The 16,722-nt window shown below is 43.7% G+C and overlaps 1 protein-coding gene across 2 annotated transcripts in view; it reads left to right on the forward strand.

Moving 5' to 3' along the window:
- The first annotated feature begins 5,093 nt into the window (after positions 1 to 5,093).
- The window catches only part of NETO2 (neuropilin and tolloid like 2), a 31,196-nt gene continuing 19,567 nt past the window's right edge, over positions 5,094 to 16,722 (forward strand). The window contains exon 1 of one of the 2 annotated variants that reach the window (XM_030470691.1): positions 5,094 to 5,354. In XM_030470691.1, coding sequence (XP_030326551.1) covers positions 5,318 to 5,354 — 37 coding nt within the window. In that variant the 5' untranslated portion in view covers positions 5,094 to 5,317. Of the gene's footprint in view, positions 5,355 to 5,673; positions 16,294 to 16,722 lie in introns of those variants that run through there. The other variant, XM_030470692.1, reaches the window with a different exon arrangement.

A 16,722-nucleotide genomic window follows, 5' to 3' on the forward strand; every position in this document is an offset into this window, starting at 1 on the left:
CCTTGAGGTACACATCGGACTTCCCCATCTTCCTGCATCACCCACCAAGCATATCCAGGTCCCTGAGCAAAAGCAATCCCACGAGTGGGTTTGCCTTTACCTGAAGCAGGAATAACCCAGACTGTCTTCCCCAACAAATTCTTTATGTGCACGCATCACAGGAACTTCATCCCCCTCTACAGTACGTAAAAGTTCTGATTGGGCTGGGCCAGCCCTGTTGGCAGATCCCCTAGTGTTGACCAGCCAAGTGGCTTTTGGTGAATGTGTATCCCAATGTTTGAAAGTCCCACCACCCATTGCTCTCAGTGTAGTTTTTAACAGCCCATTGTACCATTTGATTTTCCCAGAGGCTGGTGCATGGTAGGGGATGTGATATGCTCTTTGGCCCAAGTGTCTATAAGGTTGTTCCAGAAATGAGTCCCATTGTCTGACTCAATTCTCTCTGGGGTGCTGTGTCACCACAAGACTTGTTTCTCAAGGCCCAGGATAGTGTTCCGGGCAGTGGTGTGGGGCACAGCACATGTTTCCAGCCATCCGGTGGTTGCTTCCACCATGGTAAGAACATGGCGCTTGCCTTGGCGGGTTGGTGGGAGTGTGATATAGTCAATCTGCCAGGCCTCCCCATATTTGTACTTCAGCCATCCTCCTCCATACCAGAGAGGCTTTAATCGCTTGGCTTGCTTAATTGCAGCACCTTTCACGACCTGGTCAATGGTGTCCTTTGTCAAGTCCACTCCTTGATCACGAGCCCATCTATATGTTGCATTTCTGCCTTGATGGCCTGAGGTCTCATGGGCCCACCGGGCTAAAAATAACTCATCCTTATGTTGCCAATCTAAGTCCATCTGAGCCACTTCAATCTTAGCAGCTTTATCCACTTATTGGTGGTTCTGGTGTTCCTCAGTGGCCCGACTCTTGGGTACATGAGCGTCTACATGGCATACTTTCACCACCAGGTTCTGCACCTGGGCAGTGATATCTTGCCACAGTGCAGCAGCCCAGATGGATTTACCTCTGCATTGCCAGTTGCTCTGCTTCCTTTGCTGCAACCACCCCCACAGGGCATTTGCCACCATCCATGAGTCAGTATAGAGATAAAGTACTGGCCATTTTTCTCATTCAGCAATGTCCAAGGTCAGCTGGATGGCTTTCACCTCTGCAAACTGACTTGATTCACCCTCTCCTTCAGCAGTTTCTGCAACTTGTTGCAGAGGACTCCACACAGCTGCCTTCCATCTCCGATGCTTTCCCACAATACGGCAGGACCCACCAGTAAACAAGGCATATTGCTTTTCACTCTCTGACAGTTCGTTATATGGTGCAGCCTCTTCAGCATGCACCACTTCCTCTTCTGGTGACATCCCAAAATCTTTGCCCTCTGGCCAGTCCATGATGACTTCTAGAATTCCTGGACTACTGGGATTTCCTATTCGAGCTTGCTGTGTAATTAGTGTGGCCCACTTACTCCATGTAGCATTGGTTACATGATGTGTAGAGGACACCCTGCCTTTGAGCATCCAGCCCAGCACAAGCAACTGGGGTGCCAGGAGGAGCTGTGCTTCAGTGCCAATCACTTCTGAGGCAGCTCGAACCCCTTCAGAGGCTGCCAGCATCTCTTTTTCAGTTGGAGTGTAGCTGGCCTCGGATCCTCTGTATCCTCGACTCCAAAAGCCCAGGGGTCTCCCCTGGAGCTTTCTGCCAGAGGCTCCAGCTTAGGACCATTCTCCCCAGCTGCGGTGTAGAGCACATTTTTCACATTTGGCCCAGTCTGGACTGGTCCAAGGGGTACTGCATGAACTATCTCTCGTTTAATTTGTTCAAAGGCTTGTTATTGCTCAGGGCCCCGTTTGAAATCATTCTTCTTCCGCGCCATGTGATAGAGAGGGCTTACAATCAGACTGTGATTTGGGATGTGCATTCTCCAGAACTCCACAATACCTAAGAAAGCTTGTGTTTCTTTCTTATCAGTTGGTGGAGACATTGCTGTTATCTTGTTGATCACATCTGTGGGGATCTGGCAATGTCCATCTTGCCATTTTATTACCAAAAATTGAATCTCCTGTGGAGGTCCCTTGACCTTACTCCATTACATAGCAAAACCGGCCTTCAGCAGGATTTGCATTATTTTCCTCCGTTTCTCAAAAACTTCTTCTGTTGTATTGCCCCAAGTTGGGCACCACAAAGAACTGTCCTGGTTTAAGCTCAGCCGGTAACTCAGAACCACGTAGCCACTTGCTCATTTTCCCCCTTCTTCCTTCCCCCACTCGCAGAGGGATGGGGAAGAGAATCAAAAGAATGTAACTCCCATGGGTTGAGATAAGAAGAGTCCAGTAACTAAGGTATAAAACAAAACTACTACTGCTACCACCAATAATGATAAGGGAAATAACAAGGGGAGAGAATACAATTGCTCACCACCTGCCGACTGATGCCCAGCTCAACCCGATCAGTGATCTGGCCCTTCCAGGTAGCTCCCCCCACTTTATATACTGGGCATGATGTGCTGTGGTATGGAATACCCCTTTGGCTAGTTTGGGTCAGGTGTCCTGTCTCTGCTTCCTCCTAACTTCCCCTCCTCCCTGGCAGAGCATGAGACTGAGGAAGTCCTTGATCAGAGTAAACATTACTTAGCAACAACTAAAAACATCGGTGTTATCAACGTTGTTCCCAGGCTGAAAGTCAAAAACACAGCACTGCACCAGCTACTAAGAAGGAGAAAAATGACTGCTATAGCTGAACCCAGGACACAAATTGAGCCTGAGGTCTGACGATCAGGCTTGTTCTCTCATTTCGTGTATCATCACAGCTAATAAAAATACGTGAGCCAAATTTTGCCATCGACTACACTGTGCATTCCAAAAAGACAAGAAAAACTCCAACCCCCTGTCTCCTAACAATCTGCAAAAAGCATAGTCAGACTTTAATGTGCTTATGTGCTTGCAGATAGGAGAAAAATATGTGCACAGATACAGTGGAAATTATGTGTCAGTATGATATTTTCTTGAGTTTAATAACAGTTTCCTTAGTAAGGAAAAAATGCAAAGTACATCCACCTAATGATTTCTTCTCTTTGTGAGGGAGTTTTCACTATAGAATTTAACATTTCATCACACCACTATAGATACATGGTTAAGAGGTGAGTACAGAGAAATTGCTTTATCCACTGCTGGAATGAAGCAGCTATTTAACAATTCATGGGAAAACTACTCTTTGAGAAGGTCTGTATAATCTCTATTTGAAATTGAAAGGACAATTCAAGTAAGCGGAATAATATAATTATGTAATTTGAGATTTTGCCAGAGCATCAAGCTTAATACTTCATCAAGCTTCTTAGAGCACTGAAATGGGTCTTTAACGCCCAGAAAAGCCCAGGACCTTTCCGATGAGGTCTCGCCGGGGTTCCCCAGCGCCGCATGGTTGAGCAGAGCGCAGCAGCTCGGAGCGGACGGACGGACGAGGAGCACCGCCCGGCCCGGGGGACTCCGCTCCTGTTTCGGCAGCGGCTCCTCCGTTCCTGCCGGCCCAGTTCGCCTTAACTGACAATCATATTGACCTGAAGAGCCTGGAATATTTAATTGACAATCTGAACCGAGAGAATAATCTTTTCTAACAGGATATGCTGACCTTCGAACAGTGTATGAGTTCAACGTTCGAACACACAGCACCAAACCACAGGGAAATCAGAGTTTCATCTCTCGCGATCATGTTCGAGGCTGCAGTGAGCGGCCCTATTCCTTAAGCAGACGGAATCGCAAGTTACAACTATGCATCTAATGTACCGCTTGCCAAACCTATCGCGTCTGTCGAGTGGGCTCCCACAACGCGCCTGAGCTCGGCGAGCGCAGTTCCGCGGGAGGCACTCGGGAGCCAGACGTGCATCGTTGTATACGGCCGCGATGGGGGAAGACCGAAGACTGGTGGAGCCTGCTCGGAGCACGGGGCACCGCGCCCGGCACCGCGGCCTCGGGCTGCGCGAGGCTCTGCGGTGCGCTCTGCACGGCGCCGGACACCCCCGTGTGCCAGTGCTGCGGAACCCCAAACGAAAGCGCTGAGCGTCGCCGCATCGCGGCTGGGAAAGACATCCGCTATGGAATACCCGGAGATCCTTCAGCCCGTGTTTCCTGTGAGAGAGTTGAAAGAATCTCTCATGGGTTTATACGTGTTGCTGTAATTTCACACGCAGCCCCTCAGCACGGCAGCCTCTCCTGCGGCTGTCCGGAACAGTCTCGGCTCTCGCCGTTAACCGGCTCCATTGCCAGCTCGGAGGTGCCCGTAAGCCCGGCCGAAAGCCCTTCCCCGGCAGCACCGTCACCCGGCCACCGACACCGGCACCAGCCCCAACTTTGGGCCTTTTCCCTAGGCAACTTCTCCCCTCACAAGCTACCCCGCTGTGATGGATAACCAGGGGTATGGGAGCCAGGGCAGGCAGCAAGCTAAGTGCGCCTTTTCGTTAACTTCATGTAAAGTAATAGCTCCATTTCAGCTGTCGGTCTCGTCAGACAGCAGCCGCACAACTGCATGTTGCAGGCAGCACGCCGCGCTGCCGTAGCCGCACGGGCTCTGCCACGAGCGATGGAGAAAAGGGGAGGAACGGAAGACGAAGGACTCCTTTTGCCCCACCGGGACACCGCTCAGATCCCAAACAAAGGAGGGCAGCCGGCATTCTGGTTCACAGAAGCCACCGTGTCTGGACAGGGGCCGCACGGGGCCCAGCACCGCCGGGCCCCTCTCCGCGGGCGGGAAGGATGGGGCCTGTGGCCAGGGCCACGGCATGGGACCGAAGCGGGTGCCTCAGCGATGCCACTACCGGTTCCCGCAGGGCAGGGGCGAGGACGGCTGTCCCCCTCGCCCCGTGCCCGACCGAGCGGGAGGAGCACAGCGACCCCGCCGTTTGCGGCTGCTTGCGGGGCTCCGCGAGGGGCGAGCACATGCGTACAAACGGCTCATCCAGGCAAACACCCCTCATATCTTAAATGACCCTCATCTACCGACAGCCAGTCCAGTAGGGCTACGAGCTGCAAAACTCCTTAAACCGACCCCCGGGAGCCCACCCCAAAACCCCCGCCCCCGTCCCCGCCCTCCAAGGAAGGCCAGCCCCGATGGATCTCGCCGCGCCCCATTCTAGATGTGGCTAAGGGGGGCGGCTGTGCGCGTTCCGCGCGGGGGCCCAGGCATGGCCGTGGACGGACGGGGACCAGCCAAGCCGTAGCCGCGAGCCACAGCGCCCTCGCGGGGGACCGCCGCCAAGCCCGGCTGTGGTCATGGAGTGCTGCTGATCGCCGCAGCCGCGGAGTCACAGCCGCGGCCCCGCCGGGAGATGATGGCCCTGCACGCGTTCTGCTCGGTGCTGGAAGGTAGGAGCCGCTGGCGGTACGGCGCCCTCCGCAGTACGCCCGGAGGCGCCCGCCCCTTCGCTGCCCCTTGCGGGCCCCCCCGCCTCGGCCCCTGCCTTTGGCCTTCCTACCGCTGGCCGAAACTTCGGTACGCGGGGCACGGGGCTGCGCAGGGCGCGGCCGCCGTGCTGCTGCCGGAGCTGCTCCTCTCGGTACCCGGCCGGGCGGCTGCCGGGCCCCGCTCTGCTCCGCACGAAAGGCAACGCCGCGGGGCTGCGGGGCGGGCGCTGCAGGGACTCCGGTGCGGGGCTGGGAACCCGCGGCCAGCCCGGGCTTCCCCCGTCTCTGGTGGGCGCGGGCGAGCGGCGTGAGTGCCTCGGCTCTTAGGGTGGGGGGTCACTCCTGCAGCACTGCGGGTCACGGCGGCAGCCCTAGCACCCGGTCTGTTCCTGGTCACGCTCCAGCCTTTTCACAGTAAAAACGCTCTTTGTGCTTTCGGAACTCTCCTGACGAGCTGCCTGACGGCGATCGGGTTATCGTACTGTGGCCGGGAGCAGGATCTTTTTTCAGCAAGGTTTTCACAAAATGAGTCACCTGAGTGACAGGCTGCTGCTGCTGCCTGACCCGTGTTTATCTGTGCTTCTCCTCCCGAGGCTTTAAAATCTTGTTTCTAACTTCTTTAGGCTCAAAGGTAAACAACTAAGGAGGGCTCCTCAGCCCAGCATTTCTTTGTCTGTGGTATCACTTGCATAGCTCGACAATGGGCGAGGGTTTTCTCTTAGGAAGTAAAGCTAGATATGGCAGTTAATCGTGTGCCTTAAGAGATTATTTTCCAGCATTCAGTATCTTCTTCAGCAGTAGCAAACTTGAACCATCAGGGATTTAAAAAAAAAACAACACCCTTATTTTGTCAGGAAATTCTCAGTGTCTGCTTGCATTACTGAAGCCAACAAGGCATTACTGTAGGCAGGAGAACTGTTAGTGGTATGCACTAAAGTCCTCCTCGCATATGAAACTTGTGCAGAAGTCTGTTTTAAACCCAGAATGTTTCCATGTTAAAATCCCATGTTTCTGGCCTGAAGGCCGGATGTCTTGAGGGTTTAAATAAATATTTTTCTGTTACTAGCACAATAACAGAGACAGAAGATACGCTCTCAATAAATGTCTGTGTATGTAGGTGTTGTTAGCCATCCGCTGAGTTTAGATAACATAGGAACATAAACCTTACATGGGGAAAAAAGGCATTTAAACCACTGGAAAATACCCATAAATTACAGCTCACATGTTTACTTCTTAATTACTTTCTACATCTGCACATTTAATTGCATTTCGGAAATACATGTTTGCTGCACATTTCACTGTCCAGGCTTCCTCCTGACCAGACCTCATGCTAATCTTTTATAAACACAATGAGTCCAGGTACTAATTCCCTCTACAGGAAGTTTTTTATTATTCATAATCTATAAATTGCACAAAGCCATTAGTCAAGAAGCTGTTAGTATTCTAAATGCATCACTTGCCATGACTACAGAAACCACCTATCATTACTTAGCATCGCACAGTCCCTTTTATCTCTTCTTCATTAGAAGTCTTCATATAGTCCAATTATTACATCTAATCAGAAAGAAAAAAAAAAAAAAGATTCCTATAAATAGACACAGGGATTTAACCCCCAAAGGAAACTATTGGGAATCACTTTCAAAGCAGGTCTCTGTATTTTACAAGTTGCATCTCAAGTTCTGCATGGAAGCTCTACTTACAGTGGCAGTAATTTTTTTTTCTTCATGCAAAAATTACTGTGTGTGCAGATCCGGGAGATTCTCCTAAACCACACATGAAGTGCCATGAAGCTAAGTATATTGTGAAAAGTCACATACCTTTTAATAATGCTTAGAAACAGTTTAATCTCCTGTTCTTAACATGGAATGCATATATATATTTTTGTCATTCACAGAGGTTGTATTTTTTGGCTGTTCCTCAGGCCAGAAGACAGCCCATCATACTCACTTTGTGGCAATTCAGATTTCTTCTGTAATGCTTGTTCAGAACTACACTGTGTTATTCCTCAGCTATCAAGAATATGGTCTGATTTAAATAAACATCTTAATATAATTCTTATTGCTTCTGCACAAAGCATTCAGCAAAACTTGTAGAAGTCTCCTGGCTGAATCCCATCACCTTGCAGTGAGGATGTGCTCCCATGCATCTCTCTCAGCCAGCTGTGCTGCCTGGCAGCAGTTGTGGGCCACTGTAGCTCTGAGCCTGCAGTAGCTGCAGGTTTTGCTGAGGTGGAGCCCAGCCAAGGCCCACCTGCTTCCTTGGCAGTTGATGTAACCCATCAGAGGCCAAGGTGCTTGCTGTGCTTTGGTTGTTGAAAGACAAAGCCTTTTCCTCCCATCTTCAGTTCTCAATGAGATTTTAAGCACAGTGAAATCACGCTTTAATCCTAACACAGCTTGCAAAATGCAACTGCTCCACGACAGTAAAGCATTATAACATTCTACTTCATAAGAGAAAACCAGGTGCTTTCTTAATAAATCCATGTTCCTGTTATGCTTTGGAAGTAGATATATCTATCTGGAATTTCTTCTACCTGCTATTCCCCCAAAATGTGATTGCTAAGTGCTTATTCCCATTCTTCCCCCTCTTTCATTTCCATATGCTGATATTTGATTAAGAAAAAGAAAAAAACACCATCAAAACCACAAACTCTGTGTTAAATCCTAACTGTACGTTAGTTTTGGACCACTTCAGTTTTTACATTTGATTAATTTAAAAAGCCGAAAAGATAATTCTGTAATTTCTGTCCTGATAATTTAACAAACAGCCAGGATTAGAACAAATCACTTCTACTTCTGGAAAGTCGACATTCCCAGCCTTCCAGTGAGCTGCAGAATTATTTCCAACAATGGCACGTTGCAAGAATGTGGACTACTATGATTAACTTCATTCTGCTCAGCCCCTTCATTTGCATTTTGGCATGATTTTAACAACTAATTTCTCACAAACAAGTAGTGTTAGGAAGTAATGCTTCCTTCCACACAAAAGCTAGGAATCATGGCTTCCTGTTTCCAAAATCAAAAGGTGTAACAATGGCTCAAAAAACTGAAAGCAAGCAGGGAAAAAGGATAATTTAAAAATGTATTAACGATTTCATTATTTGTCCACTGAAACCAAAAGCAAAGTACTGACTGTAGAGGCTACAGTGGCCCTAATACAGGCAGTATCAAGTGTAAGTTAGAATTTCATTTTTTACTGAAAACAGGATCTACTTGCAACCTTTTCTGCTGCATCAAACAGCTTGCACCGCTAAGCAGTTACGTAGAAGTAACTCAAGCGACTGTAGAACAGGATTCAAAAACCCGCTGTGTTACAGACAAGAAAAGTATCTGGTAGTGCATACTATGCTTTACTACATATACAAACATAATACCCAAAATGCACTGCTCCCAGAGAAGCATAAATTTAAAATATTAATATATAATTACATCAATACTAACAGAAAACTTCAGCGTATAAATCAGGCATATAGTTGTAGGTGCAGTACAGAAGGTGCACCTTCAATCTGGTGAAGCTAAAGGATTGAAGCTAAAGGAGCTATTGAATTATGTATCTCTATTTAATGAAAAAGCTAAGATTTTCAGCACCTTGCCTAAAGTTTAATTCACGAAGAGAGATTAGACAGAAAAATTAACCTCAGAATGAAACTTCATACGCTATTCATCATTTATGAAGCTATCAGAAATTCACAATATAATTTATTGCAGGAATGGCAAAGAGTGCTGACAGACATCTGCAATTAGAGCAGAAAGTGTGCAAACTCTTCTACATGTTTACATATGAAGTAAGTAACACATGTAGCAATGGACATGGTTATCTAGACTGAAGGAAAATCTAAAATATAGTGTCATGGATACAGTTGGGCTTCTAGCTCTGCAAACAAGTTTGCTGCTTTCTTGTCTTATATTCCTTTTTTTTTTTTTTTAATTGATAAAGCACTTAGAGTCTTCATCAACTTAAATAGCTTGCTACCTTTAAATAGCTTGCTACCTCGATCCATATATGACTGACAACTACCACCACAAATACTGCAAGTGATTGGGGTGGGGGAGTGTAAATTTTTTAACAAAAACTCAGCAGGTAACTTTTCATTTAAAAAATCCCATTTTCTTTTAGGTTAGGTTTGTATTTCACTGCATCTTCTGTTAATACAGAGCTGACCCACTCTGCAGCAGGAAAGGACTGCCAGTGTGTTAACATTTCACAAAACCTCCTTAGCGTACAATAAAATCCATGAACACAGAGAAGTCTCTTTTGAAGGGACTGAAAGTATGAAGCTAGAAAAAAAAAGAATACTTTGCACACAAATTGTTGTCAGTCGTGACAGAAGACAGATTAATCCCACTGCAGACATTCCTGAAAAGATATAGACTGAAAAATACACTATATTGATAATAAAGAACAGTTTGGTATAATCTGATCTGGTTTTAGTCAAAATATCACTATCCAGGTGTTCTAGGATTAAGTAGAATACATCTGGGAAAGATGTATTCAGAATAGTGTCGTACAGCAGGATCAGTTCTGTCAGCTACAGGGAAACTATCTGAACTTTCAAGTCGGTGTATATATTGTAGTAAGGTTTTTGGAACCCTTCATCAACGTAGTTTGCACGTGCAGCTTTCTCATCAGCCTATTGCTGCACACAGCTTGGAGATGAAAAAAGATCTTCCATATAAAAAGGAAAGCTGTATTTTAAAAAGGAAAGATACCATTCTTCTGGGAAACACAGCCAGGAATGGGTTCTAACTAACAGCATGTAGAGCAACTAAAATGAAGCAGCCCACAGCTGCTTATACATTTCTAATGGAGGAAGAGATCAGAAATGTTAAATGTTTTGAGCAGACCTGGAGGGGACTCTGTCACAGATCCATCCAAGCATGAATCCTTCTGCAGAGGATTCTTATCAAAGGGATGTGGGAGAACTGCATTTACTTCCTGAATTAGTTATTCTGGTTTCTCTGCAGATACAGACTCCTATTTTGTTTCTTTGGCAATTTTAGAGAGAGGATTCCCTACTGGAAACAGCTGGAGTGAGATGAAACAGTTGTATCTGAGAATAGACCTAAGTGCATTCAGATATCCTGCTGGCATGCTAATGGCTAACAAGATCTGGATCTGGAAAGGAGCTAGAGTCACTGATAATAGCTGGTGAAGCTCACTTCTGCTATCAGGCTTTTGAGAGGAGGATTAAAAATGGGTTGGCAGCTCCTCTAGCATGCTCTGCATAGGGTATACAAACAGCTTAAATGTGTCTTGCCTGATGCACACCTTCCATCTCTGTTACTTTATTCTGTGGCAATCCTGCAGGATATTCCAATACGAGGAAATCGCTGGAGCTGTTAACAGGCAAAAGTTCTAGGCGGCCACCTTAACTGCTCATTGATACTCATTTTACCAATCTGCAGATATCCCGTTGAGACGACAAGAGATTAGGGTTTATACACAGACTATGAACTATAAGAGCATGTGGGATTCAAAAATTGCTGTGTTTTCATCCTCAGCAATAGAATTGTTTTGAAATTTGAAAAGGCAGCAGCAGATGCGAGCTAGTATTCCTTTTATCAATTAGCAAATGTCACCAAATGCTAGGAAGAGAGAGAAAAATCTCATTCCCTGGAAATTTACAGTTTGTGTTTCTGAGATAAAAATGGCTTAAACCAGAAACACACTTAAATACCTTTCTGAAAGAAAAAGATGTGACCATCCACACAGAATTACATAAAACCCAGAGTGTCTGGACACTTTACTTGTCTAAATTGCAGAAGTTCTTTACAAGAAGACCAGTCAATCACTTTGAATTTGTGCAGCATCTAACAGCATGGGACCCTACACTTGATCAGAGTCCTTAAATGCAACCAAAACACATGAAAGTTATTTATGTTGTACATATAATCTTGGCCAGAGAATAAGATAGGATATGACCTCACAAATGTTTCCACCACATTAATAGCTAACAATGTTTAGACATATGAGGGGGAAAAAAATGATGGAAAAGCTGGGATACTGTGATGAGCAGTTACTGAATGTAACATTAATTTCAGCACACAGGGCAAATTAGGAGCTAGGTTTAAGAATAGTACACAGAAAAGGATTTGTTCCCATAAGGCAAAACACAGTATATAATTAAGATCAAGCATTTGTTACTCTAGGCTGTGTCTGCCAGAAAGGAGCAGGCATCCTGTCAAGATTTTCTAAAAAGCATGACCTGTGTGTTGCCAATTACTGTCTATTTGGACTAAATGTATACAAGATGCTGCTTAATCCAGGGAATATAGCACAGAGATAAAACAGTGAATCCAGCTTTAAGCAATGTCTGTCATCTTTATCCTTGGGATTCTGACTAACACTATACTAAGAATGTGTAATACTTGAAATGATTAAGTCTTTATTTAAAAAATAGGTGGAATTTTCTCCTCTCTTTCTCAGTTGTGCATGACACTCCCCAGTTTCATATTCAGCTTGCCCTGCATGCACAGATCTCCCATTGTCATCACTGAAGACAGACACTGCTCTGAGCTACACAGCAAATCTAGTCTGTTTTCTCTATATGTGAAGATCCCGAGGGCATGCAGAAAAAGCAGAGGAAAGACTTACCATAGGGAGCTGGGAGCAGTACTGTATCCCATGAAATCTGAAGAATTCATCTTGCCAGGAAGTACAAGCAGATGTCAGATCTGCAGCCTAAAGCACTTGTTTTTCTTAAGCAACACACTGATTTTTCAATGTTGGGTTGAGTACCCATTTAGTATAAAACTAGCTATATTATTCTAATTTAAAGAGAAATAAGAGTCACTCCTGTGTGAATCTCTCTATATATACTTCAATACACAAATTACCAAAGAAAATCTTGACTCCTGCAAACAATGCATAGTTTATTACACCAGTTCAGGGGATTCTTTTATATTATTCCATAAGCCTATTTCAACAATAGAATAGTAACAAGAATTTGCAATGTATGATTACTGTCTTCACTCTTAAAAATTTACACAGCTGTCTGCAGGCTATGTGATCTAAAATATTTCATGCAAAGAAGTGAAGAAAATGAGAAATTGATTCTTTTAAAAGCATAGACAGAAGGTCACTGCTTTTTCTTTATTTCTAGTTAATGTTCACACAGGTAAAAACTATCAGAGCTTTAAATGGTAGGACAAAAGTATGCACCATAATTCACAGAATAAAAGTCTGTAGCAAATACCAGATTCATGAATAAAAGAAACTCCTCTCCATCTGTGGCTGTGCTGCTGTTGGCTTAATGACAGCCTCTTCTACAGTGTACATACAAGATCGTAAAGCAGAAACTCAATATAAGGTGTGGAAACACTAACTTCTAGTGTATTTACCAGCTAAATATCTCTGACTTTATAAGGTCAGTCTCCCATATTTCAGTGTCCTCTACTAGAACTCTCAACACACTCCTCCATTAAAAATTAAGGAAACAATGAAAAGAATGAAACAATCGAACCCACCCTTCCATCCCTTTGATATTCAGTGCAGTCATGCAGTCCTGCACTGTTTGTGCTGTTGCTCACATTAGCAAGCCATGTGCAAGTGGCATTTTTAGATACTACTTCTGCTTTCTGTACAATAGTAGAACATGGAGCTAAGTCTAGAGTTACCTTTCATCCACACTGAAGAACAGTCATGTCACAGTGATATGAAGTTGACTTTAAAAGAGGAAAAATGAAGGAGCATTATAACTGTTTGAATTTCAGTTCATCAGAAATAACAAGATCACTTTTCATCTTCTCGAAGTGCTACAAGACTTCTGGTGAAATCAGTTCAGTATCTCATGTCTGTTCTAATTGTGTCTGTGTCCTTGCATACATAGTACCAGGACAGTGGTTCAGCACTAGCTCTTCACTGCACCATGCTCCAGGATTTAGCTCTTCCCAGACATCTTCCTTCCTTCTTATTGACTTGTATACTCCAAATTAGTCTTTGAGAATCAAAAATATTTTTCGAGGAAGTGGTATGGATTTAGTACACCAAGCCATTGCTTTGATTTTTTTTTAAAACACACAGAAATGGGTTAATGGAACCAGTTTAAAAATATCCTAATTGATTTTTTCCCTTCTTTTCCATTCATCCTGAACATTGATAGGCCTTGTTTTCTCAGCCAGAAACCTCCTGTCTGCTATCTATACTGCTTCGTGTAAATGCATGTTTAAGGCACTACTACCCTCAGGCTCCCTTCCAGTGCTCTCGGGAAGAACACATACAATTCTCTATACTTTTTTGCTACCAATGTCACAGAGATAATGACAGCACACATACAGAGTATTAGTCAGAGACACCTCTTTTCTTTATCATATTATCATCTGGGATAAAACTAATGGCAAAGAAAGGCCCTTAAACATTTGCTGCCTGCCCTGAATACATCTTAAGGGTTGTTGAGAGCATGGGAAGGATAGGAATTGCCAGGGAAAGGCAAGAGATGGAAGAGATTAAAAATGAAGAGGATGAAAAGGGCAGGGAACAAAGAGGTGGCAGCCCATACTTAGTATATCCACTCATCCATATAACATGACAAAAGGAAGATAGGAAGGCAAATATTCAGCTCATTTATCTTCTGTAATTACCTGCATATCCATGCTGTTCAATAGGAAATATGCACTATTCCTTTGTACTTAGACACACATACTCTGGACTATTTATAGAAACGGCACAGTCTTTAGTGAAAGCCAATCAGACTTTCTGAATTCCTTTTAGGAGTTTTGTTCTTGTACCCACATAATTTTAAGAAGGGAAATCACTGGTTAGTGTAACTGAACATCTATTCTTACTGCATCTGTACAAGAGACCACAACCACTGAAATAAACATAGATGCTTACTGATATTTTAAAGAGGAAAAAGAGAAAAAAAGGTATACTGTAACAGTGTTAGCCATAGTAGATAGCTCTACTAGAAAAACCCAAAGCAAACCAACAACCCCCCAGATTTTGCACTTAAAAGTGAATATCTGCATTAATTTTGTTAGTCAGTAAAGTATTTATTTTACTCACATTTCTGTGTGTGTTTGCTTTGAGAAAAAAATAAAGACAAACTCCATTTCACATTTTTAGAAGCATCACAACAAGTATGCAGAGATTGCCATGTGTTTGCAAAACAGAGGGTGGGCACAGCACATCTTTAAGAACATAGTGACACGTGGTTTACATAGGATTGTGGAAACTGCATTTACTTAAATGATAAAAACCAAGTTCGCAGTGTTGCTCCAAAACCAGTATAGGAAAAAAAAAATCCCAAAGAAAATACATAGACCACTTTATAACCACAAATAAGATTGTTAGGGGCAAGTGATCTCAGGAGTACAAATGCATTACAAGTTCATGCACTTAAACTCCAATCTTCTGAGTTCACAGTTTAAACACAGAAGCCGCAAAAATAAACTGCAAATAATTTTGAAATAGTGGCTTCTATAGAAGAAATACTAAATAAAAATATCTGAAAACTAATGTCAATCATATGTTAGTAAAGATGTGATATGTATTTATTTTATATGCTTTAAAGACAAGTGAACATCCATAACTTGAAGACCAGTAATGGGTACTAGATACTTTCTTCTGAAGGATGAATTTTCAATCTAGGGTGAGTCAGCAATGATTAACGATTGATACTTTGTATTGGGATAGGGAGTATATTTTTCAGTATATTAAAAATGTGGAATTATTACAGATACCTAAGTCTTAACCTACGACCTTGTAATCCATCCCTAAAAATCAAATGAACTTCCAGGAACATATCACTTGTTTGCAAGACCCATGTAGTATTTTAGAACACTCACAGTTGTGAACTCGATGTACAAGGGAGGAAAGTCTTTTAATGACATGTGGCCTGTTTTAGTATGGAGAGAGAGAAAAAAGGGCATCAGAAACACACATAATAAACCATACATACTAGAAGAGCACTTTCAGGGGCAGACTTTGATTTCTTTTCTCTTTCCCCAAGACAATGTATCTATGCCAGCATTGCATCTAGATGTGTTCAGTTGAACTCACTGTAGTTCACAGTGAGTGCATGCTTACTCTGGAACTCTCTGAAGGGCTCAAAGTCTAACAGCAACTCAGGGAAAATCATAGAGAACATGCCATTTCAGCATGAGCCAATAAAATGCCTGAGCAATGATAGGGGAAAACTGCGAAAATAAAATGGACTTCTTGAATGTGACAATAAAATTCCTGCTGATTTTTTTTTCCCTGCAGTGGTAAGGCTACGCCTGTCTGACTTAGTATTAACAACTAGATTAAGAACATGGGAAAGGCCACACCATCTCAAATCAAAGGTCTATCTAGTCTGGATCTCTTCTTTCACAGAGATAGAAAAGCAGAAAGAGTATGAAAGTAGAGCAGATTATATTTTCCCCAAATAGTATCCCAGAGTTCCAATAACTTATGACTTAAGGGGTTTCCAAAACAGAATTTTCTACCTCAAAGACATATTATGAAGTATAAGCATTAAAAAAAAAAAAATAAATCTCATTTTAGGTTTGTCTCATACCTCTGGTTCCTGTACTGGAAGAGACAACAAGTAGTTGCTCTCTATTCACCATCTCGAGGACAATCAAGATTTTATAACTTGTATCCTGTCTCCTCTCAGCCAGCTGCTGTGCAGAACAGAGTGCTGCCCTACTTAGCAAGTTCTCCAATACCTGTCCAGAATTGTAGAGATACTCAACACAGAAGCAAATGAAAGATTTGAAGACTGGTGTAATTAATATACTCTACTTCATTCTTTTTTCCCTTCCTGGTAATCCCTAATAATTTGAGGGGACAAAGCATTTTAGGAAAACCTGGACATTAAACTTGCTTTGTAACTGCTGATGAATACTGGAATATGGAATCTTCACTACATGCTGTTCAGACCGATGCTTCTTGGGTGCAAGAGAAGTGGAAGCGTAAGGTAAAGGCCAAATGCAAAACCACCTAGACAGCTTCTTTTTAGGGAAAGAAGAAAGAGGGTTAGAGGAAAGAGTATAACAGAATCTTTAACAGGTCTAATATTTAGTCAGTTCAAATCTAGAAAACACTAGCATGTCAACACCTGAGACTAACAACGCTCCAGCAAACCAGAATGCTTGCAGCAGTGTACATCCTAACAGTGTCCATATCCTAGCTGTTGTGACTGCTCAGAGTAAGTCTCTTCATTCTTAGAACTTGTATCCGCTTGTTTTCTACTGCCATATCAGTCACAGAAATCAGTGAATTTCTGTGCTACTGTGACTGCATCTCAACCACCAGTCTCACGAGCACAGTTCTACCGTGCACCTAAAGTCCGTGTAGGGGTAAGACCATGAAGTGTCTCCTGTGGTCCTGATTAATTTCTCAGAAG

The sequence above is a fragment of the Strigops habroptila genome, chromosome Z, assembly GCF_004027225.2.
Source record: "Strigops habroptila isolate Jane chromosome Z, bStrHab1.2.pri, whole genome shotgun sequence".
Taxonomy (NCBI): domain Eukaryota; kingdom Metazoa; phylum Chordata; class Aves; order Psittaciformes; family Psittacidae; genus Strigops; species Strigops habroptila.